Raw genomic sequence first — 24,500 nt, 5'->3', positions numbered from 1 at the left:
CTGCTTTTGATTTCTTTGGGGTTTATGACAGATAGTGATATAGCTATGTCAAGGGAATGCACAGTTAAGTAACTTTTTGATTATATTTCCTTATTGCTTTCCGAAATGACTAGACCAGTTTGCAGTTCTACCAACAATTCATAAGTGTACCTATCCTCCTTGACCCACCAACAATTGCTACAGCCCCTTGCAGTCTTTGCCTGCTAATGAGTATGAGTCAGAACCTTAGAATTGTTTTACTCTATGTTTTTCTTTTTAGTGATTTGGAGCATTTTATCCTATCGGGTTTGCTAGGTTGTATTTCTTCTTTGGCTAACTGCCTTTTCATATGCAGTAGCCGGTTATCTATTAGGAAATGTCCTGTATTGTTAAATATTTCAATCATTTCTCTATGTATTTTGGATATCAAGTCTATCAGAAATTTCCCACGAAGTTTTCTTATTCCCTTTCTAATTCTTACTGTATTGATTGTGCTTGTGCACAAGACTTGGTTTTATGTAATCTTAAATTACCTCTATTCCTTGTTTACTTGACCATTCTCTTCCTGTCCCCCTTTGTGAAAGGTTATCTCCTCCTCTAATTTGTGATATGACCTTTTACATTTAGTTCGTATCCATTTGGAGCTTATTGTGATATGTGGTGTGAGATGTTTGTCTAAACCTAATTTCAGCCAGACTTCTTCAATTTTTCCAGCAGTTTTTTCAAAGTTACCGCAATAGCTGTTGCCCTTGGGTTTATCAAATACTGTGCTGCTATATTCAATTGCTCCTGGGGTGTTAGGTACCTAATCTGTTCTATTGATCCAACCTTTTAAACCAGTACCAGATAGTTTTGATTATTACTGTTTTATACCTTTCATGCCTTCTTTTTTTTTCATTGTTTCTCTTGAAATTCTTGATCTTTTCTTCTTCTATATGAATTTTTTTATTATTTTTCTATTTCTGTTCAAAAACTAAACCCTTGGTAATTTAGTTATTGTAGCACTAAAACTATAATTGAATTCGATATAATTTAACTGTGAACAATCAATATCTTTAGAACAATTTAAGTCTTCCTTTAAAGGATGTTATATAGTTGTAGAAGTCCCATGGCTTCATGGGTAGATTCCCAGATATTTTATACTTCGGTGGTTGTTTTGAATGAAATTTCTTTTTCTATTCTTCCTAGTTTTGTTAATAATATACAGAAAGACTGGCCTTTTTTATGGATTTAAGTCATGATATCATATTTTACTGAAGTTATCATTTCAATTCATTTTTGCGAGAAGCAAAACAATGTGGACTTTATTGTTATTTTTAAAAATTAACACTGCCTGCTTTATAGTTTTCTTAACCAATTTTGCGTTCCTTGTAGAAATTCCACCTGGTCTTGGGAATAATTTTTTAAAGTTGCAGTAGCCTCCTTGCTAATATTTTATTCAGTATTTTTTGCATTATTGTTCATGAGAGATATTGGTCTATATTTTGCTTTCTTTCTCCCTCCTTTAGCTTCAGCACCACATTTGTCATATAGGAGGAATTTAGTAGGATGTCTTCTTTCTCTGTTTTTACAAACACTTTAAGTAATATTAGAGTTAATTATTAACGTTTCATGGAATTTTCTTTTAAGTCCACCTGGGCCTGGATTTTTTCTTTAAGAGTTCTTTTCTAGCTTGTTCAGTTTTGCTTTATGAGTTCAGATTATTTTTTTTAATTTATTTTTAGTTTACCACTTACGGTTCTACATAATTTTGAGTTCCAGATTTTCTCCCCTCCCTCCCCAAGACGGCATGGAATCTCATATATCTACCATGTATAACTTCACATTGAATTAATTTATACACTAGTCAAGTTGTGGAGTTCAGATTATTTTAAGTGTTTTATATCTTGTTTTGTTCATCTTCTTTTTGCTAAGTATTTGTTCGTTTCAGTCAGGTTGTCAGTTTTGTCCGCATGTAACTAGGCACAGTAGTTTCTAACAGTTTCTTTTACTTCTTTTTCATCTGTTGTGAATTCTTTTTCATTTTGGTAATAGGTTTACCTTTTTAAAAATTAGCTAATGACTCACTAGCTATTTTTTTTTAAAAGTTCATAGTTGAATCGGTCACTTCACAATTTTAAAGAAAATCAATGTTTTTCTCTTATTTTCAGAATTTCCATTTTGGTGTTAGCATAGAGTCTTTTGATTTACCATTTTTCTAGGTTTTTTAAGATACGTTCCCAGCTTATTGGTCTCTTTTTTTCTCATTTGTTAAAGAAGGCATTTGGGGATATAAATTTTATCCTAAAGATTGGTTTAGCTGCAATCCCCAAAATTTTAGCATGTTGTTTCCTTGTAATTCTATTTGGTAAAGTTTTTTATTTTTTTCTACAGCTTATTCTTTGGCTCTTTCTTTAAGACTTTGCTTCTAAAGTTTTTGTGCTCTAGCTGATGGTCTATTTTTATAAAAAGTACCATGTAAAGTTGAGAAATTAGTATACCCCTTATCCCTTATACAGTAATCAACAGAGGTTTATCATATGTAACTTTTCAGAAATTCTATTCAAGTACTTCTTTCTCATTTCTTTTTCTTAGATTTGGCTAGTTTTGATTGAGGACCCCATCAATTATTGTCTTACTGGCTATTTCTCTCTGTGATTTGATTAGCTTTCCTTTTATGTAACATGCTATGCTATTCTGGTCTTTTAAATTTAGTATCGATACTGTTTGATTATCACTAGTATCTTTAAGCATAATGTATCCTCCTTTCTCTTTTTAACCACGTCTGGTTTTAGTGTTGCATAGCAAGTACATAGGAGCCAAGATGAACCGAGTATCATGGCAGTGTGCCCCTGTGCAAATCACTTAAATTCTGAGTGCTCCAGGCAACTCTGAATTGGAAAGAAGGTGCCAAACTGCCAGGGTAGAAGAGGGTGTTTCCATATTCAGGACCTAGTGAAATGACCAGTCCAGTCTCTAGTGTTATTTTTACTGTTTCATTGCTTGAGGTCATAGTTGTCACACTGGTTATTTTGGATTCACCCGAAGCAATTCTGCTTTAACCCCGCTTTAGCTTTGTGGGAATCTTTATATTTCAAGTTTTTTTCTTGTAAACAGCGTATCGTGGGATTCTTCTTTCTATTCCATTCTGTTACACTGCTGTGTTGTGGGTGAATTAATCACATTCACATTCATGGTTATGACTTCTAGTTGTAGCTTTTGCTCCATCATACTCAGTTGTAATTTTTCTTCTCTTTCCTACTCACTCCTTTCTTTAAAAGAGAAAGGAGGGTAAAGACAGGGAATGGGTTATCCACAAGCCTGTAATTGGAGTTGTCTGATCCTGCTGTTCTTGGCGTTCCTCTCTTTACTCTGCCCAGACCTAGATCACTGGTCCATGCTCCTCCTTCCTTCCTTCCTAAAGAAATCCTCACTTTATCATCAGCACTATATGGTTGAAGTTTGTTCTGCTTGTGACAGTTCCCTCCCTAATTTTGCCCTCCCTTTTAACCCCTCTCCTGATGTATTTTACCTGTTCACTTTTATGCATTTCCACACCTAACTCTGTGAGTGTTCAATTTTTCCTTACCCTGATCAGATAGTAGTGATGCTCATGAGATGCCCATTCCTCCCACCTTCACCTCTATGTTTTACATTCCTTTTTTGGACAGACCTAAGTTATGTGAAATAAGTTAGCAAGCATTTATTGAGTGCCTGCTTTGTGCCAGGCACTGTGCTAAGTGCTTTGGAAACAAAGTTTAGATACAGTCCTTGCTCTCAAGGAGCTCGCAGTCTAATGGTGGAAACATGAAAATGACTATATACCAATGAGATAATACAGAATATAGTGGAGATAGTCACAGAGGGAAGATACTAGCACTAAGCACGGTTGGAAAACCTTCTAAGAGAAGGTGAAAATGCTTCTAGTGTATTGCCTTTTCCTCTGCCTTTTTCTTTACTTTTTAAAAAGAGACTAAACTGAAGAAAACATGTTTCTTTATTCCCTCCCAGCCTCCTGGAGATAGGATTTTGAGGAGACAGTGGTCTCTCCCTCACCAAACCCTACCCCTGCCACTACAAGAATTTGATCATCATTTATTTCTTTCAAATTACTCCACCTTTCTAGGTGAAGCTTTGGAGTTGCAAAGATTCTACCTGTCTCTTGTTTTCTCAACATGAATACTTGAACATTTTCTATTCTAAAGCTCTAATTTTTTGCTATAAGATTGTACTCACTTTTGCCACATAAGTTAATCTTTGTCATCCACCTTTTTCTTTTTGCCTTTTGGTATGTAATATTGTAAGATTTCCTTTCACAGAATCACAGAATTTGAGAGTGAAAAGGGCCTTCTGCTGCCGTCTGGTTCAGTCCACACATGAAGGAAGCTCTGGGACAACATACATGACAAGTGGCTGTCCAGCCTCTGCTTGAAGACCTCCAAGGAGGACGAGTCCTCCTCCTGTCAAGGCAAGCGCTTTAACTTTTGGACAGCTTGAATTGTTAGGAAGTTTTTCCTGACATCAGCCTTAGTTGTCTTCTTTGAAGCATCCTCCTTTGGGATCCTGGTTCTGCCCTGTGGAGGCAAACAGAACAAGTCTAATCCCTCCTCCCCATGACAGTCCTCCAGATACATGACCCAGATGTTATGTCACCCCTGAGTCTTCTTTTCTTCAGGCTAAACATACTTAGTGTCCCTATGTTATGGTCTTGAGGCCTTTCACTGTGTTGGTCGCCCTCCTTTGGATGTTCCTCCTCAGGAACCCAGGCACCCAGGAAACCACGGCACCCAGAATTGAGCACAGTGCTCCAGATGAGGTCTGACCAGGGCAGAGCACAGTAAGATCATCACCTCCCAGTTCCTGGAAGCTGTGGGCCTCCTAATGAATTCCAAGATTGCATTAGCTCTTTGGGCTGCCCCATCACTTGGCTGACCATGTCTCCTCCCTCTTGTATGTGTAGAGTTGGTTGTGTTGGGTTTGGGGTTTTTTGGTACCTAAAGGAAGAATCAGCTTGAAACCCTGCTTGTTGGTATCCTTTTGGGTCATCCGTTGTGTTAGCTGCCAGTTTCCACATTTAATGCATATATGCCTTTAATGAAGTAGTGGATAAAAATGTTAAACAGCACAGGGTTACTCTACTGGAGACCTCTTAGAGCATTGACACTGAACCTTTAGCAATTGTTCTTTGAACCCAGCTATCCAACCATTTCTTTTCTTTTCTTGGACGGGGGAAGGCAGGGCAATTGGAGTTAAATGACTTGCCCAAGGTCACACAGCTAGTAAGTGTGTTAAGTGTCTGAAGCTGGATTTCAATTCAGGTCCTCCTGACTCCATGGCCAGTGCTCTATTCACTGTACCACCTAGCTGCCCCTATCCAACCATTTCTGAATCCAGATTATATTAGTGTTTAATCCACAGCTCTTCATCTTCTCCATGAGAATAGTATGAGATACTTTATCAAAACCTTTGCAAAAAAATCTAAGTAAACTATGTCTCTAGTTCTCCCCTCATCTACTAGTTTAGTAATCAAAAGTGTCAAAAAAGGAAATGAGGTTAGTTTGTTTTTGAAGAAGTCACTGCTTCTCTTTTTAGATAATACACCGTCTCTTTGATGGACCTTTCAATAATTTTCCTTTCAACTGAAGTCATACTCACTGGTCTGTGGTTTTCAGACTCTGATCTGTTCTCTTTTTTTGAAAATCAACACAACACTTGGCCAATCTCCCATCTTGTGGTGCCTCTGTCATCTTCCATGATCTTCCAGATATCACTGATAACAGTTCTGCAGTCACATGTCAGTTCTTCCAGGACCCAAGGATGTAGTTCATCTGGGCGAGGGGATTTTAATTCATAGGGCAGCTAGGTGCTGCCTTACTGTCTTCTCACTTGTCTTATGTTTCAGCTTCCTGTTAGTCATTTTTGCTCTGTCATTTCTAGTTTTATGTGTCACTCTGCTTTACAGAGAAAGCAGAAACAGATTAAGAATTGAGCAGTTCTGCCTTTTTCTGTTGTCCACTATCATCCCTTCTGCCTCAAGTGGATTAAAGTTTGAAACTCCACTAAGACTTGAATATCCCGTATAACTAAAAAAAGCCCTTTTTTGTTGCCCTTGGCCTTCCTCACCAGCACCAGCTTATCCTGAGCTTTAGCACTCCTGACACTGTTTTTATATAACTGTGTCACATTTTTATATTTATTTTCTGTTACCTGGCCTTGCTTCAGTCTTCTTTACATTCCTTTTTAAAAGCTAAATTGGGGGCAGCTAGGTGACGAAATCAGGAGAGTGCCAGCCCTGGAGTCAGGAAGACCTGAGTTCAAATGTGACCTCAGACACTCTACACACTTACTAGCTGTGTGACCTTGGGCAAGTCACTTAACCCCAATTACCCTGCCTTCCCCCCTCCAAAAGAAAAAAGCTAAATTGGTTGATGAGGTCCTCTGCATCCACCTTGCACTCCTCAGACAAATCGCTTTTCCCCTCCTCATTAGAATTATTTCCTTTTGTCTTCAGAATTTCATTCTTGAGCATATCTTGCATTCTCCAGGTTTGACTCGCCTGAAGCATTTTAGTTCTTTATCCTCTGAACCCTGTGAAATCTACTTTCCCCAGATCTAGTACTAGGGTGCATGTCAGACTATGTCACATTTTCTTCTCCTCCATTCATCTCATCCAACTCTAAGATAGTATTAAGTTTTCCTTATTGCAGTTGCTGCATTTCCTTGTATGAATGATAAATGAATAAGTATTAAGTATTTACTCTGTGCCAAACACTGCCTTACGTGCTGGGTATACAAATAGACAAAGTGACGGTGTCCCTGGTCTCCAGGAGTTCTCACACTCTAAGTGGAGGAGACAGTATATAAAAGAAAGTTCAGTTTGAGTGAAAGTTCACTACTTGACTAAGGTTTTCCACCTCTGTTCTAAGATGTTTGTTCTCTTTCAAAGAGCTCTGATTTCATTATTTTTCTGTTTCAGTTCTTCATTCCTTTCATCCTTTCTTGGAGTCCTTTGAGGCCAATGCATTCTTTTTTCTGGAGTTCTACTTGTGATCACTGCAGAGTTGCTTTCCTCGTGCTGGGGATTTTCTTGAGTTGCTTAACCTGTAATTTTTTTTGTATTTGGTTAGACCAGGGATGGGGAACCCTTGCCCCTCAATAAAAGGATTTGTTCTGTGAAGTGCGGACTCACTCAAAGGGCCACATCCAGGGATCTAGAAGGCCGCATGTGGCCTTGAGGCTGCATGTTCCCCACCCCTGGGTTAGCCATTGTTTTCCTGCTTACTCCTGTCTCAAGTTTTCATATATAGATAATTTCTTCATCAGTGAAATGAAAGGTTGGACTAAATGCTCACAAAAATTCTCTCCAACTCAAATTTTGGTCTACTATATAGCATCTAGAGCCAGAAAGGAAGGGTAATTAAGTTCCTCTCCATCATTTTGTGTCTGTTTTTGCCAAACCAATGTCTGTGATCTTTCTTTTGTTTTTTAATTTTTTTTTCAGTTTACTTTCTTTCCCTTATACCTTTTTCTTTTTGCATTTAGAAAGCAAAATAAAACCTCTTACAAACATGTATAGTCAAACTGTTAACAGATTCTCACATTTTTTGTTTTTGTTCAGTCATTTCAGTCATGTCCAATTCTTTGTGACCCCCATTTGGGGTTTTCTTGGCAAAGATACTGGACAGTTTGCCATTTCTTTCTCCAGTTCATTTTATAGATGAGAAAACTGAGGCAAAGAGGGCTAAGTGAATGCCCAGGGACATAGCTAGTACCTGAGGCCAGATTTGAATTTAGGAAGAGGAGTCTTCCTGACTCCAGACTCAGCGCTCTATCCGCTGTGCCACCTAGCTTCCCCAGTGTTCCTACATTGGCCACATTCAGAAAACTGTTTCTCAGTCTGTATTCTAAGTCCATTGCTTTTCTTTTAGGAGGTGGTAACATGTTTTGTCATGATCCTCTGGAATTGTGGTTGGTTATGGTGTTGATCACAGTTCTAAAGTCTTTCTCAGTTATTTGTTTATGCAGTAATGTTATTATAGAAATTGTTCTCCTGGTTCTGCCCACTGTACTCTGCATCAGTTCATACAAATCTTCCCAGGTTTCTCTGAAACCATCCCCTTCATCATTTCTTTTAACATAATAGTATTCCATCACATTCATAAGCCGTAGCTTGTTCATCCATTTCCTAATTGATGGGCATGCACATATTTTCCAGTTGTTTGCCACAGCTAAGAACTGAAAAGGTCTTTGGGGTCTATACCTAATGTTGATATTGCTGGGTTGAAGTGCATGTACAGTTTAATAACTTTTGGGGGCATAGTTTCATATTGATTTCCAGAATGACTGTACTAGTTCAGAGTTTCACCAGCAGTGCAGTAATATACCTGTTTTGCCACAAGCTCTCCAACATTTATCGTTTTCCTTTTTGACCAACTTTGGTGAACTGTTGGGTATGAGATGGAACCTCTGTTGTTTTAAAATGCGTTTCTCTCATTATTAATGATTTAGAGCATTTTTTCATATGCCTATTGAAAGCTTTGATTTCTTTCTCTGAAAAGTGCCTATTTGTATCTTTTGACCATGTATAAATTGGTGAATGGCTCTTATTCTTATAAATTTGGACCAGTTCCCTTCATATCTGAAAAATTAGACCTTTATTGTAGACAATTGCTACAAAGATTGTCCCCCCATTTACCTGCTTCTCCTCTAATTTTAGCTGCATTGGTTTTGTTTGTGCAAAAACTTTAATTATATATGATCAGAATTGTCCATTTTACCTCCCGTGATCCTTTTTTAATCTCTTGTTTGGTCACGGAATCTTTCCATGTTTCATTTTACAGATTAAAACAAAAAACTGAAGGAGGCTGAAAGAAGGTTAAGTGACTTGCCCAAGATTACATACCCAAGATTACAGTTTAGCAGCAGTACCAGGAATAAACCCCAGGTATCCTAACTACTGTAGACTCTTAATTTTTCTAGAAGATATTAAGCCAAAAGGTCCTTCATTTCCTCTTCACTACTTGGGGCTTAGACCTTTACTATCATAAGAAAATATTCTTTGGTTTGCCAGTTATAGTAATGTTTCATACATAGTGTCAGCTCTGAATTTCAAATGTGCACATACACACATGTGGGAAGGGTGCCAGGCTTCATGGGTAAATAGGTTAATGTAAATAAGACCCTATCAAAGACTATGTGCTTTGGCAGCCAATAAAGTTAACAAGGAGGTAAATATACGACTTCTAGGTATTAGTGTTCTGATTTGCCTTTCATAGCCAGGGGCTGAACAGGAATAATGAGGGAATGACAATTTCTGACTTCCCAGCTCCACTAAAGCTCATTGAAAAGCATTGGAAAATTGTGGGGCATGCTAATTAACTTCCCCTCTCTGGGTTTCAGTTACTCGTCTCTACAGTGAGTTTGTTGAACTAAATGTTCTCCAAGATCCAGTTTATCATTCTAGAAATGTCTGCAGTACATTTCATTTACCCATACCATTTATGAAGCTGGTCATGTTCACCTCGCTAACCTTTGGAGACGTAGTCCCTTTTTCAGAAAAAGCCAAGAGAAAAATTTTTGTTTTTCCATTCAACTTCAGGTAGAAATAAGGAGATGAAAAAAAAAAAGTGCAGGCTCCGTATTACCAGTAGGATAGAGTTCTGGCCACAAATATAGCAGTTGCATTGTAATATATAATGTCTTGCAAGATTCAGGTAGTAGATATGTATTGAAAATGGCAGAGGCAAAAGTGTTAGTGATTAGAACATTTCCCTGGGCTCGTTGACACTTCTAGGCATGCCCTGAATAGAGTGACTCGTAATTAGGCAGCTAGATGGTGCAGTGGATAGAGGGCTGGGCTTGGGATCCAGAAGACCTGAGTTCAGAACAGTCCTCAGACACTTACTAATTGTGATCCTGGGCAGGTTGGTTAATCTCTGTCTGCCTTGGTTTTCTTCATCTGTAAAGTGGGGATACATCCCAGGGTTCCTGTGAGGATCAAATGTGATAATATCCATGAAGTGCTTTACAAACCTTAAAATGCTATATAAATTTTAGCTGTTAGCTAATGTTATTGGTTAGAAGTACTTTTCTTACACTTTAGAGTGGGTTAATTTCAGTTTTGACTTTGGAGTTGGGAAATAGTTTTGATAGTGCTGCCTATGGCCAACCTCCCCTTTGGAACAATTTATGGTTTTTGTTTTGCATTTTAATCTTGATTTTTTTTTCTTATTCAATTTTTTTTTAATTTTAATTTTTAGTTTGCAACACATGGTTCTACATAATTTTGAGTTCCAGATTTTCTTCCCTCCCTCCCCCCGTCCCTCCCCAAGACGGCATGGAATCCCATATAACTTCCATGTATAACTTTGCATTGAATTAATTTACACACTAGTCAAGTTGTGGAGAAGAATTATGACCAATGGAATGAATCATGAGAAAGAAGAAACAGAACCAAAAAACAAATACAAAAAACAAATACAAAAGAGAGGGAAAAAAAGGGGGGGGGAGAAAAAGGCGAGCATGAAGTGTGCCTCAATCTGCATTCATACTTCATAGTTCTTTCTCTGGATGTAGACAGCATTCTCCATCGTGAGTCCTTTGGAGTTGTCCTTGCACACTGTGTTGCTGAGAAAAGCAGAGTCTGTCAGTGTTAGTCCTCACAGAATCCATATATCTGTGGTTGTGTATAATGCTCCCTCGTCTCTGCTCCGCTCACTCAGCAAATCTTGATTTTTTGAGATGCATTCTATTTAACCCCCTTCTTGTGTAGTGATGGTGTAACAATAATGTTGTTTGCAGCTGCTGTGAGGGTGTAAGACCAGTAACACCAGCACATAGGAGGGTTGCCAGCACAGGTTCTTTGATCTGCTTTTCTAAAGGAAATCAACTTTAAAGCAACAATCTTACTTTAATCAAGTCAACACCCTGAACTTCAGAGCAAATACAAACAGAAATCACAAGCAGGAATTATATAAACAGAACAAGTAACACAAATCAGCAGACAGGGCTTCTAACTCTTGTCCACAGCAATACATACATAGTTATCAGAGAGAAAAGCACCAATATCTGGGTTTTCAAAGCAGGGTGGGGAGGGGGGTGGGGTGGCTCCTTAATGGCTACCCAGAGTCTCATCTGGCTACAGCACACAAACACTCTTCCCATGAGTGAGCCCCAAAGCAAAATGCTAACCTCAAGAGTATATACACACTTCTTCTGGGTCAGAGGGCATCACAACTCTCATGACCCAGGCTCATGTGACTTAGGCTTCCATGTGACTTAAGTAGGTCACATGGGCCTCTTAATGTATGAGAAAGATCTTCCCATCAAGCAAAAAATGCATTTACAATACAGGTGGTGACCTTCATTCTTCAGGTGGTTGTTCACAGACCATTGTAAATAAATGGTACCCAAACAGCACTTGTACTTCAGGGAAGAGGAGGCAGGGAAAAAAAAAAGCTTCTGTTTTACAGCTAACCGAATAAGAGGAGCCATTCAGGAATTGTTTGCTTATAGGCCCGAGGGCTGGGGGGGTTGGAGGGGGAACCTACAGCCTCAAGGCCACATGTAGTCTTCCAGGTCCTAGGGTGTGCCCTTCTGACTTTTACAAAACACATCCTTTTATTAAGAGGATTTGTTCTATGAAGTTTGGATTCAGTCAAAGGGTAGTGCTTGAGGACCTAGAGGGACACATGTGGCCTTGAGACCACAGGTTTCCCACCCCTGCGCCCAACCCATTAATCACTTTCTACATGCTAAAGAATGTGGTAAGCCAGGTGGATGTAGGTGCCAGCCTCATCTTACCATTGTTATGACTCGCCCTCTGCGCATTTTCATCTGCAGTCATCTAGAAGCAATTTGCTTGTTTTTATGCTTTGAAATTCTTACTTTGGAAATTGATTGTTTTTTTTTTAACTTGTCTCTAGAACATGGAGCATCTTCCCACTAAACAGCATGTGCCAATACAGGATGATTTGGAGATGAACTGAATTTGTGCACTCTGACCTATGTGGAGCCAAAAGTCCTGTTCGGTGACGACAGAGGTTGGTGTTGATAACCTTACTGAGCAGGAGAAGGATTCCGAGAGGAGCTTGTCAGATTTCATTCTAGAGCGGACCTTCCCTTTTTCTCTTCTGCCCTGCAGTCTGAGAGGAAGTGGAATCTTTCTTCTCATAAGGGAATTCTCCTACCTGTGTTCATATGCTTGATTTCATCCCACCCTGCTTCCTCACCTGTAAAATGAAGGTGCTGGATGAGTCAAACTTCTCTCCACACCCCGGCTTCTCCTGCTGACATCGGTATTTCTTCGAATGGTGTCTCAAAGGCTGGGAAGCTTGATTCTAATCCTGCTGAATCCTGTCGATTCTTACTTTTCAGTGTCTCTTGCGTTGGTCTCATCTCTTCCTGCTACTGCCACCATCCTAACCTACGCCCCAAACGGCTTTCTTGTTACTGTATCTTTGCCCTCACCACTCACTCCACCAAGATTGTCTGCCTCATTGATCTCTGCTGGTCTGTGGCCTATTTGTGTTCAAGGACTTACCTCAAGAAATTTACAAGATGGTAAACTCCTTGAGGGCAAGGCCTCTGTCTTTCTGATGCTTGCGCCTCACAGCGTGCTGCCTATAACAAGGGTTGACTAAATGTGTGTTGGAGAAATAAAAAAGTCCAGCTTGTTTAGAAGCCATTATATATGTATAAGACTTGTCTCCCTCACTAGAGCTTAAACTCTCGGGATACAGATCTGTTTCATAGTAGTGACTCATATTTATGCTTACAAAGAACTTTACTGTTTTGGGGGGTTTTTTTGTTTGTTTTTTTGGCAGGGCAATTGGGGTTAAGTGACTTGCCCAAGGTCACACAGCTAGTAAGTGTGTTGAGTGTCTGAGCCCAGATTTGAACTCAGGTCCTCCTGACTCCGGGGCCGGTGCTCTACTCACTGCGCCTTACAGAGAACGTCAGAGCGCTCTATACGCGTCAGCTATTTTTATTAGTTAAGTACTCAGGAAATATGAATTAAATGAATACTGATAATCTGATGGTGCATTTTTTTCCTTCCCTTCTGGTTTGCAGGACAGTTGCCAGTTTGAGTAGAACCATGAATGCCATTGTCGCTCTTTGTCATTTTTGTGAGCTCCATGGCCCTCGAACCCTCTTCTGTACAGAAGTCCTACACTCTCCTCTTCCTCAGGGGGCTGGAAATGGAGATAGCCCTGGGCAGGGAGAACAGGCTGAAGAGGAGGAAGGTGGCATTCAAATGAGCAGCAGAATTCGCTCTCATAGCCCAGCAGAAGGGGCCAGTGCTGAATCTAGCAGCCCAGGGCCAAAGAAATCAGACATGTGTGAGGTGGGTGTCCTTAGGTTCTTAAAAAAGGTTCTACATTCTGCATTTATGTAGCGTGCTGATAGGTCATACCGTATCTGTTTCAACAGTTCGGCTGGCAGCTGCTGTGGGGGTGAAGGCCAGTGTTAAGGGGTTAACAATCTTACTGTAATCCAACATGTACATATATCATTCGCTTAGTTCAGGGGAAAAAGCCAGCACCCTGAACTTCAGAGCAAATACAAGCAGATTACAAACACACATCTATTATAGTAGACACACATTATCAACAGACCAAATACAATTCATAGTTACCAAGAAGGCATCAACTTCTGGGCCAGCCGGGAGGAACATCAGAGTGAGAGCCCTCATGCAAATAGCTCTGTTCTCTATTTTTATACACTCTTCAGCCATCATCAAACATCTGAGTGACCAGAACTTAGGCTCCTACTATTGGCTCTGGTCTTAGCAACTCCCCTTAGGACCCTGAGGACTTCATGCCCACATAGTCTTAGCACCTAGTAGATAGGGGTTTGGGCCTGGGGCTCTGCACCTAGTAAGGCTCAATTAAAGACACTTAATTTATCATTCTAAAACAGTAAAAACGTTACAACTTAATTGATGTTACAATATCCTATTTCTGTTACTTAGTAAACTAGAATTTATGATCAGTTACAGACTTAGAAATTATAGTGATATGTAAGATCATTCAGCACTGTATAAAATGATTCTTGATGGCTTGTAAATTTAACTATTTCTGAAGGTCTCGAACATTTTAAATTTTCTAAGAACTTTATCTGGGAACAATAAACTAATGAACAACAAACAGTCCTGGTTCTCACCTACCAAGCCTCATTATCATATATATATATATATAGGACTTGGCTTATAGTCACAATTATATAATATACAAAGATTAAGAATTTCCAGATCTCTAGTTTTTTCCTCACATTCCACTACCAGTTCCTTCATACCAGGCTTACCTCTCCTAAATTTGCAGAGGTCACATAACTTGACAATCATTAATCTAAGATTCAGAAGACACCAGATACTAATTATTCTGATTAATACCAAACACATAGTGGTGTGACTGGGGAATTGAGAGATTTTCCTTTCCATCATTAATTTGTTTTATGACCTTAGGAAAGTCCCTGAGTCCTTATTAGTACTTCCCTTTTCTTCCAATTCATGAAACAAAGTCCTATAGATAAAGCATTTGTGAATTTCGAAGTGCATAACTAAAAGGATCCTCGAAGTAAGTAGTTATTTTTATGTAAAATTTGAACAAGTTGTTGTGACTTGTTTGTGGGGGGAAATGGCTTTATTCTTGCTTTTTGATCAATTCTGCCTTCTTTTTCCCTTGCCTGGGTTAGGGCTGTCGATCACTTGCAGCAGGACATCCTGGGTACATCAGCCATGACAAAGAAACCTCAATAAAATATGTTAGTCATCAGCACCCAAATCATCCACAGCTCTTTAGTATTGTTCGCCAGGCCTGTGTTCGAAGCCTGAGTTGTGAGGTAAGACTACTTTGACTGAAAAGGAAACCCTGTTGAGGAATGTAATTTCTACTCCAAGTAATGGTGCACCTTTATTGCACAGTCGTTGCTAAATCCTGTTGTTTTTGTAGATTGGAGAAAGAAAAAGTAAACTCGTCAGAATTTTTGAGCTTTCAAGGGAACAAAGAATACAGTAATAGCTTGACTGTGTGGGAATAAGGCATTGTGGATAATTCAGATTTTCAGATTGGTAATGCTTGCCACTCTTAAGTATCCAAGAAAGATTTCTTAAAGAATATAGAACAAAATTTAACTTCTTAATGACTCAAGGTAATAATTGTAAATATTAGTTTTAAAACTTTGTTGCTTTCAGGTGTTGTTGAAGGGTGGGGATTTTTGCCCCTACTCTAAATGTCTGTGGACTCCTGCATTTTTGAGATGTGGTGTATGTTGGGTTTTTAAAATATTTGTTTTTTCTTCTGTCTTCTTTTCAACTGTTAGCGTGCCACCTGGAGCAGTTGATGTGCTCTCTTCTGTCTTCCCCTTTGCCTCTCTGATTAATTGTTTCTAATCTGTTGTGGGCACACTCCTTAGTTTGTTTAGAACTGTGTGTAAAATAAAAATAAATAGGCTTTGAGTAAAACCCTGAGAGTCTTTCTTAAGAATAAAGAATGTGTATTTTCTGGCATCTCTCTTGGCAGCCTGTCTTGGCTTTGTTTTTTTCCCGATTTGTCCCTGTTTTAAAAAAGTTCCAAAAAGCTGAGATTTCTCAGTTTCTAAATTCCATGTAGATTGCTTGTAAACTGCATTTGAATACAGATAACCCATGGCTCAGGCTGGGAAAAATCATGAACAGACTTAGTGGTCAGTGGAATTAAAAATCGGAAGACCTACGTATTGCTTGTGAAGAACATGTGAAGGATTGCTAGAATGGTCTTCAGCCTAGTCACCCACCCAAATGAATTTGCTTTTGTTTGTTTTTCGCTTTGTTCCTGCCTATGACTTGGTTTAGTCAGCTTATACAAATGTGAAAGGCCGTCATTTATTTTTTTATATATGTTACTACATTTTATATATTTCTAAACCAAGAAGAGGATTAATTGACTCAGATGTAGTTGTGGTCTCTATCAGGTCTGTCCTGGGCGTGAAGGCCCCATTTTCTTTGGAGATGAGCAACATGGCTTTGTGTTCAGCCACACTTTTTTCATCAAAGACAGTCTGGCCCGGGGTTTCCAGCGCTGGTATAGCATCATTGCTATCATGATGGACCGGATATATCTCATCAACTCCTGGCCCTTTCTGCTGGAGAAGATTCGAGGGATCATTGATGAACTTCAGGGCAAAGCACTGAAGGTGGGTCCTGCCATTTGGTCTGGGAAAGGATGTGTTACACACTGCATGGCCAGAATGTAAGGAGGCAGGGCATGGGGATATCTCATTGTACGCTTAAGTCAAAACACTAATAATGATGCTATATGAGAGACGTGAAAAAATGCTCCTTTCTTAAGGTAGCTTCAGAGGTGGTTTTTCTTATACACAGAAGACCGTATCAGTTTCTTTTACTTTTGGGGAAACTAAGTAGCATTCTCATTACTACCTCTTTTTCCTTTGGCTTCTAAATCTGTCAAATATTTGAACGTAACAACTGTTTCCGGCCCTATGTGGGGATACAGAAGAGTATTCAGTCAAGTAGCCTGCAAATGTTTGTTAAACACCTTCTGCGTCAGGCATAGTACTGGCTTCTGGGGATATAAAATCAACTGTGAAACCTTCCCTCTCCTCTCGGAGTTTGTACCATATGAAGGGAGACTGCACACACATGTAGAAGTATATATGTGAAGGTCTTGGTGGGAGGCACTGGCAGCTTGGGGAACCAGGAAGGCCTCATGTAAAAAGTGGCTTTTGAGTTGAGTCTTAAAAGAAACCAGGGATTCTATCAGTGGAAGTGAGGAGGGTGTGCATTTCACTCATGGGAGAGGGCAGGGCAAAGTCACAGCCAAGTGATGGAGTGTCGTGTGTCAGGAATAGCAAAAAGGCCAGTTTGGATGAATTGTAGAATGTGCGGTAGGGAGTAAATGTGTAATAAGGTGAAAATCTAGGAAGGGGCAAAGTTGTAAAGAACTTTCAGTGCCAAGTGACGGAGCTGATACTGATCGCAGAGGTGAGAGGGAGCAACATGGTCGGGCACAGCCAGGTGGTACACTGGGTTAGAGTGCTGGGTTTGGAATCAGGAAGACTCATCTTCCTGGTTCAGATCCAGCCTCAGGCACCTGTTAACTGCATGACCCTGGCCAAGTCACTTTTCCCTGTTTGCCTTAGTTTCGTCATCTGTAAAGTGAACTGGAGAAGAAAATAGCAAACCACTCCAGTATCTCTGCTAAGAAAACTCCAAATGGAGTTACGGAGAGTCAGAAACGACTGAAACAAACAACAACAAAACATGGTCAGACTGGAACATTAGGAAAACCACAGCAGCTTTGTGGGGATATGGATTAGAGTAGAGAAGGACATGAGGTAGGAACACCAAATAGGATATTTTTACAGTTGTCCAAGCAAGAGGTAAATTAGAATTAGCTAATTAGCTGTGTGAGTGGAAAGCATCTATATGCAAGAGATATAGTGGTGAAAGAAACAACAGGTTTTGGCAACTAATTAGGTATGGAATGAATGAGAGTGAAGATACCAGAGTTGCAAACCTTAGTGACTGAGACATGGTGGTAACTTCAACAGAAATAGGGATGTTTGGAAGAGAGTCGGGATTTGGAGAAGAGATAATGAATTCTGTTTTGGACATGTTGGGTATGAGATGTCTCTGGGACATCCAGTTCCAAATGCACAATAAGCAACTGGTGATGTAGGACTGGGGCTCAGTAGAGAAGACTAGGGCTGCGCATACCTTTGGCAGTCATCTCTGTGGAAATGATCGTTGAACCCATGGAAACCAACGAGGTCACCAAGTAAGAGCGTAGGGAGGAAAGAGAACGCCCAGGACAGCCTTGGGGTAAACTCACAGTTAGTGGGTATGACGAGGATGATGATTTGGCAAAGGCAGCCAAGAACAGAAGTCACCATGAAAACCCAGAAAAAAGAGCATCTAGGAGAAGGTGGTCAACGGTGTCAGATGCTCCAGAGGGGTCAGGAAGGATGATTGAGAAAAGCCATTAGGTTTGGCAATTCAGAGATGAGTTGGTAACTTTGGAGAGAGCTGTTTCGTTTGAATGTTGATATATCAGAAGCCAGATGCAGAGGGTTTAGAGAAGTAAAGGCATTGCGTTCAGATAGTTTTCTCAACGAGAAGCTGAAAGAGGAAAAGAGATGTAGGATGATAGCTACTGGAAATGGTAGGAGCTAGTGAAGGGTTTGGTTTAGTTTTGTTTGCTTTTTACATTTTGTTTTGCTCTTATATCACTTATATTTCCCACTGTAGTCTTCCCCCAGCCCCTTCACATATATCTTATGATAAAGACTAAAAGAAGAGTAAGAAAGAAAGAGTTCTGCAAAACTTAGTGCACATGCTGAAAAAGTTTGATGTTGTATGCATTATTTCAAGTATGGTCTACCACCTCTGCATAGAAGTACAAAGGAGTCTTCTCATTTCTCTCCTTTGGGGCCAAGCATGATCATTATAATTTTTAAAAATTCTTTATTCATTTTGAACTTGAATACAAAAAAGACCAAAAAAAAAAAAAAGAACATTTCCACATATAAAGCACAGCATAAAAAGAGGATTCAGTAGAAAACCATGAATTTTTGTTTCACACTGTTTACTTTTTTAAAAAATATGTAATAAATACTGTACATCATTGTCAAAGCCTCCTTGCTTTTCTGTGTCTCCTTCTAAGTTTCCTTTTGTTCTCTGCCGTGCATTTTTTGTTATTTGTTTTTCCGTATAATTTCAGGCGTCACTGTTGGTTCTTTTGTCATTGTTTCTACTTTATTCAGTTGGTTTTCAGGTGTATCTGATTCCTCGTGACCCCATTTGGGGGTTTCTTGGCAAAGATACAGGAATGGTGTGCCACTTCCTTTTTCTGCTCATTTGACAGCTGAGGAAACTGAGGCAAACAGGGTGAAGTGAATGCCCAGGGCCACACAGCTATAAAGTGCTAGATTTGAACTCAGGAAGAGGAGTCTTCCTAATTCCAGGCCTCACACTCTGTCCACTGCACCAACTAGGTGCTTTGTTCTTTCCATTTATATTGTAATCAATGTGTATATTGCATTCCCAGTTCTGCTTCATCTAGTCCACTGCAGTTCATATAAATATTTCCATGGTTTTCTGTACTCATTTATTACAGCACAATAACATTCTAATCATTTCTTACCTGGGGCATCGACCTTGTTTTTATTCTTTGCTACCATAAAAAGGGCTGATACAGTAAATATTTTGGTGTATATGGGGATTTTATTTTTGTCATTGAGCTCTTTTTAATATATACGTAGCCATGAAGTCTCTGGGTCAAAGGCTATGGACATTTGCGTTGCCAAATTTAGAATTGCTTTCCACAGTGGTTGGAGCAATTCACAACTCCACCAACAATGCAGTAGTATGTCTGTCTTTCCACAGCCTCTCATACTTTGCCATTTCCATCAGTTTGCTGGGGGGAAGCCTCAGGATTATTTTGATTTGCATGTCTTAGTGAAGCTTTTTTTGGTTTTGTTTTTAAGGATGAAAAACTTGTGCATGTTTGTTGGCTGCAGGGAAGGAAGCAGTAGATAAGGAGACACTGAATATTAGAGAGAAAGTGGGGATGATGTTAGATACAGTCTGTTGGAGAAGACAGGATGGGATGGAATGGGATCAAGGATGCAAAATGATACGCATCATAAAAAAAATAGAGGACAAATACATGCTGAGCTGTATGTTATTAACTATGTAAGTATAATAGGTGTTCAAACAGGGAGATATTACTCCAGCCAGAATCAATCGGAGGAGCCTTGTAGAATAAATGAGATTTGAACTGGGTGAACTGACCCTGGTTTTTTTTTTTTTAGTTTAGTAAACAGAATTTTTGCATCCTTAGGTGTTTGAGGCAGAACAGTACGGCTGTCCACAGCGTGCCCAGCGGATGAACACAGCTTTTACTCCGTTCTTACACCAGCGCAATGGCAATGCAGCCCGTTCTCTCACATCATTGACAAGTGATGAAAATTTATGGGCGTGTCTGCACACCTCCTTTGCTTGGTAATGACCCTTGGATGACAAGGCCCTACTGCTCCCATTAAAGTGATGAGACTGCTGGCATTTGTATTATCCATCATGAAATTTGGTTTTGATGATATGTTAGGAAATGTGGTGACTCTCAAATGGGTGACTCATTGCTTATTTGACACTAGCTGAGTTCTGTAACACTCGTTAAATTGAGCACTATAAAATCACTAGCTAAGTAGGATTAATTGGTGGAAATTAGTCTTTTTCCTTTTCTGTAGGCTCCTGAAAGCTTGTGGCAGTAGATTGACTGAGAAACTCCTCGAAGGAGCACCCACAGAAGACACGTTGGTTCAGATGGAAAAACTAGCTGGTAAGTAAGACTTTGTGGTCTCTAGCTTTAGGAAAGGGCTCTTTATAGGTGGACTTTGGATCCATCTTCTGTGACACTGAGAATCTTACTGTGTACACTTAAATCTTAGCCTTCTTAAGTTTCTACTTTTACTTCTTTGGAACTTGCATAAAGAAATGTTTCCTTTAGCGGGGGTGGGAGTCTGTTGCTACTGTATGGCCATCTGTGGACAGTATCAAGTGAAAGAACTCTTCTTCCTCTTCTTTCCGTTTCCTTTGGCTAAGCACTTAACCATTGTAGGTAGGTCTCCTAATTCCTGCTGAATAGGGAGCTAAAGTTTAAATTTGAACCTAAATGTTTAATTTGTTAGAAATTTAGCCACGTCTGTTGGTAATTATTTGATTTTTGGTAGAATAGATTATGTTAGAAATAAATGAATCAGATGTGGTTGAATTCAGGTGGAATAAAATTGAGTGGAAGGGAGAAAAGTTTAAGAGCCTCTAGAGGAGAACTTGACGGAATAAATGAAGTTAGAAATACAGTGTTAGGAAGGGATAAAGGGACCACTGGTAAAGATGCAGCCAAAAAAGAAAACAACATCAAAGAAACTTCAAAAAATATACAGAAGAAAACTGAAGTAAGCTGGGAGTGGGACACAGACAAGCAGGAAATCTTTAAAACCAACATAGTGGATTTGTTATCTGCTTTTTAAAAAACTACATGTGAAAGTCAGAATTTCACCTCGCTGTTTCTTTGTACATGGAAATATTCACATTTGTCAAATTCATAATAGAGACCTTTTTAAAAAAGCAAGAAATTAAAGAGTTATTGGGCTTATTGTCACAACTCAGTCTTTTAGTCTGCTTAAATTGACAGTCTACTGTTTATAATGATCAATACCCCAAACTTCCTAAGAGAGTCTTAAAATCTTTTGTCTAAATGGTATAGTTATCTATTATAAACTTGCAAACCATTCTTCCTTGACCATCTTTTGATATGATAGGCTCAAAATTAAATAAAGGGAGTCTCCCATGTCACATGACCAACAAGTTGGTGGACTAGACATTTTCTCCATTCCCCACTTACTCTCAGAAACATCCCCCCCCGCCTTGGGGAAAAAAAATGAAATATGCTCCAGATAAAGAACAATCAAAGCTTAATCCAGAGAATAAAAAGAAAAAAGAGCACTGACAAGGTAAAAGCCTTATGAATTAACCTTGGATAACTACAATCCTTAACCTAGTCAGTGCCCTTTCCCCATCTCACCATGCTCCCATCAGGGAAGAACAAGCTGATTACGAACCAATCCCCAGGAGCCAGCCCAGCCTAACAGCTGAGTGACCATCCAGCACAGATGTCACATCCAGGACTCCATGAAGGGAGAAAGGACTTAGTACAAGGATTTGTGAGTGACCTCTTTGCCACACTGTTCGATACCCACGTAGTCTGAATTTGAGCCCAGTCTTCCCATGGCATGACCTTCCTTTGGTAAAAGATAATTAAGTCTCCTGAGCTGTTGTGATAAAGCAATAGTCATCAAAAATGTTTGGTACAGGTTAAAAATAGAACCAACTAGACAAGAAAGAATCAAGGGGGCAAAACGAACTCAAAAACTTGCGGTTTTACCACACGTCTAGCAAATTGGCAGATGGAAATAGTAGTTAGAGGGGTTGCAGAAAGACAGGCATATTATTGAATTGTTGGTGGAATTGTGAATTCGTCCAACCATTGTGAAAAGTAATTTTGAATTAGGCAAAGAAAGCGAAGAAAATGTCCAAAGCGTTTGACCCAGAGATTCCACTGTTATATTAAAGGAGGTTGGTGACAAAAAGAAAGACTCCATATACACCAGAATATGTATTACAGAAGCCCTTTTTGTGGTGTCAAAGAACTGAAAACAAAATTAGAAGCTCATCAGTTGAGAAAAAGCTATGTACTTGTGGTACGTAAGTGTAATGGAATATTACTGTGCTATAAGAAATAATGAATATTATGACTACAAAGAAGCATGGAAAAACTTAGATAAATTGATACAAAGTGAAATAAGCAGGATCAGGAAAATAACATGCACATCAGTCACAAGAGCATGAACAGAAAGAACAGAAGTAGCAATAAAACCACCACGACTGAACGCCGCGAAACTATAATGATAGAGCTGGGCCCCGAAGGAGAGATGAGAAGCCTCCTTTGTACTTCTTTGCCGAGGTGTGGGGGCACCACTATGTCAGAATTTTTTTGATGTGTTGGTTCATTTTGCTGAACTTAGTATTTTCCTTCCTCTTTTTCAGAAATTCTTCATTATAAAGGATGGCTCTTTGGGATGGGTTTGGAGGAAGATATAGGTGATCTAAAAGTGAAGGATCAAAAACATTTTATTTTCAAAAACATATTTTTACAAGCCTAGTCTGTCCACTAGCTGTTGTCTCAGTTCAGCCGCCATCCAGGTTTTTAAACCTTTTAAGGAAACAACTCTTGATCTATAATCATTTTAATTTGTAATTACAATATGAAAAAGTGTTCTGAGACTGTTAGCTCTATAGAATGAACAGTTTAAGGACACAACTTTTGCTGTGCTATCTTGTCTGTCTGGCAGACTTAGAGGAGGAATCCGAAGGCTGGGACAACTCTGAAGGTGAAGAGGAGGAGAGAACTCGTTCGGTGCCTGAAGTCACAGATGGGCGGGAGCTAGCCAAATGCCCGACCACTCCCTCTTTGCTCTCAGACTGCGGCAGCTGGCTGCCTCGAAAGCTGTCTGTCTTCAAGTCCCTCCGACACATGAGACAGGTGGGCAGGAGAGGGTCTTAATTCTAAACTGGGGAAAACCTGTCTGTCCTTCCAGAGAGAGTTGGGATTTGTCTGCCTTGGGCATCCAGTACGATTTCCTTTGGATTTCTCATTTCCTCCCTGGTGTTTAATACAGACTCCAGCACAAAGGAGTTGGGCTAAGCATCATAATAGTGCTTCACTTTTCTGTAGTGCGGGTCTTACTCTCCAAGCTTTATAGGTAAGGAGACTGAAGCTTCCTAGAGGTCAAGTGATGGTCATTGTGTTCCTGCTGCTAATAAGGGAGGAGTGTATGACTTGAACCCAGAGCTGACTCTAGTCTTGCAATGTTTCTCACATCTAACAGAGAACTTAATGGCAGGGATTGCTGTTAGCTATAGGAACTGTGATTTCAGTAGTATAATCTTGTCCCACGTGTGAAACATCATCCTGTCAAGGCAGGTCAGCATTCTCTGCAGCTGAGGATCGAAGAGTTGCCTGGACCACTTAGAGGTTGAATGACTTAGGGTCACACAGCCAAGAGGCAGCAGCCGAGGCAAGGCTTGAACCCAGATCTTCTAGGCTTCAAGGCCAGCTCTGTGCACTGTGGCACATTGCTTTCTCGTTGGAGGTTAGCAAACTGTCTAAGGTTTGAGGGTAACTGGGGCCTTTCGGTAACAATGATTGACATGCATAATTGTTTTAAGGATAACAAAATCTTTTTTATGCACTGTTTCATTTGATTGTCACCATAATCTCTGGTAGGTAGTTGATGTATCATTTCTATATTCTAGATAATTGAATTGATGAAAGTAGTTTCATAAACTGAGCAGAGATTCAGAGGGGCACTTGTTCACACATCTAACATTAGAGGTAGGATTTAAACCCCCATCTTTCCAATTCGAATGCTTTTTCTGCTACATCATGCTGCCTCTAGCACATATATTGTATGTTACCACGTTTGAATGTAACTGGACCCATTACTGATTGAAAGTAGGCTTGTCCAAAAATGACCCACCTGCACGTGAAATGAACTGGTGCTCATCAAAACCCCCACCACGCATTTGACTCCAGGTGAGCCTACTCGGGTTGTTTGAGTAATTACAGATCGAAAGTCCTTGATTTGCGTTTTGTTAGAGATACGCCTTTCCAGAGGTGGTAGTGGAAAGCATGCTGCGCAGTGAGGCAGGAGACAGGGGTTCTGGCCCCGGGTCTGCTATTAACTAGCTGTGTGACTTGGGTTGGGTAAATCATTAATTTTGTCTGATCTTTTGTTAGTTCTCTGTAAAAGGAGTAGATCGCTGTGGTCTATTTAGCTTATAAAAGTCTACAACTTTTCTCCTTTTAGGAGAGAGTCGGTGATGGAGAATGAGATGTACGTTGTAAGACGTGGCTAGTATGGTGGCTTGTTTGTTACCTGTACTTGATTACAAGGGAGTGTTCTGGGGAAGGGGTAGGCAT

The 24,500-nt window shown here is 39.8% G+C and overlaps 1 protein-coding gene across 4 annotated transcripts in view; it reads left to right on the top strand.

The window, feature by feature from the left end:
- The window catches only part of FLCN (folliculin), a 40,238-nt gene that overhangs the window by 1,947 nt on the left and 13,791 nt on the right, over positions 1 to 24,500 (top strand). Inside the window, exons 2-10 of one of the 4 annotated variants that reach the window (XM_036739529.1) lie at positions 4,278 to 4,426; positions 8,799 to 8,902; positions 11,883 to 11,999; positions 13,030 to 13,303; positions 14,653 to 14,799; positions 15,910 to 16,131; positions 19,800 to 19,960; positions 20,206 to 20,297; positions 22,870 to 23,060. In XM_036739529.1, the coding sequence (XP_036595424.1) occupies positions 13,055 to 13,303; positions 14,653 to 14,799; positions 15,910 to 16,131; positions 19,800 to 19,960; positions 20,206 to 20,297; positions 22,870 to 23,060 (1,062 nt within the window). In that variant the 5' untranslated portion in view covers positions 4,278 to 4,426; positions 8,799 to 8,902; positions 11,883 to 11,999; positions 13,030 to 13,054. The remainder of the gene's footprint in view (positions 1 to 4,277; positions 4,427 to 8,798; positions 8,903 to 11,882; positions 12,000 to 13,029; positions 13,304 to 14,652; positions 14,800 to 15,909; positions 16,132 to 19,799; positions 19,961 to 20,205; positions 20,298 to 22,869; positions 23,061 to 24,500) is intronic. The other 3 variants (XM_036739539.1, XM_036739534.1, XM_036739541.1) reach the window with 3 other exon arrangements.

Source organism: Trichosurus vulpecula, chromosome 1 (assembly GCF_011100635.1).
Source record: "Trichosurus vulpecula isolate mTriVul1 chromosome 1, mTriVul1.pri, whole genome shotgun sequence".
NCBI lineage: Eukaryota > Metazoa > Chordata > Mammalia > Diprotodontia > Phalangeridae > Trichosurus > Trichosurus vulpecula.
The sequence above is the reverse complement of the archived record's forward strand: the minus strand, read 5'-3'. Positions and strand labels throughout refer to the sequence as shown.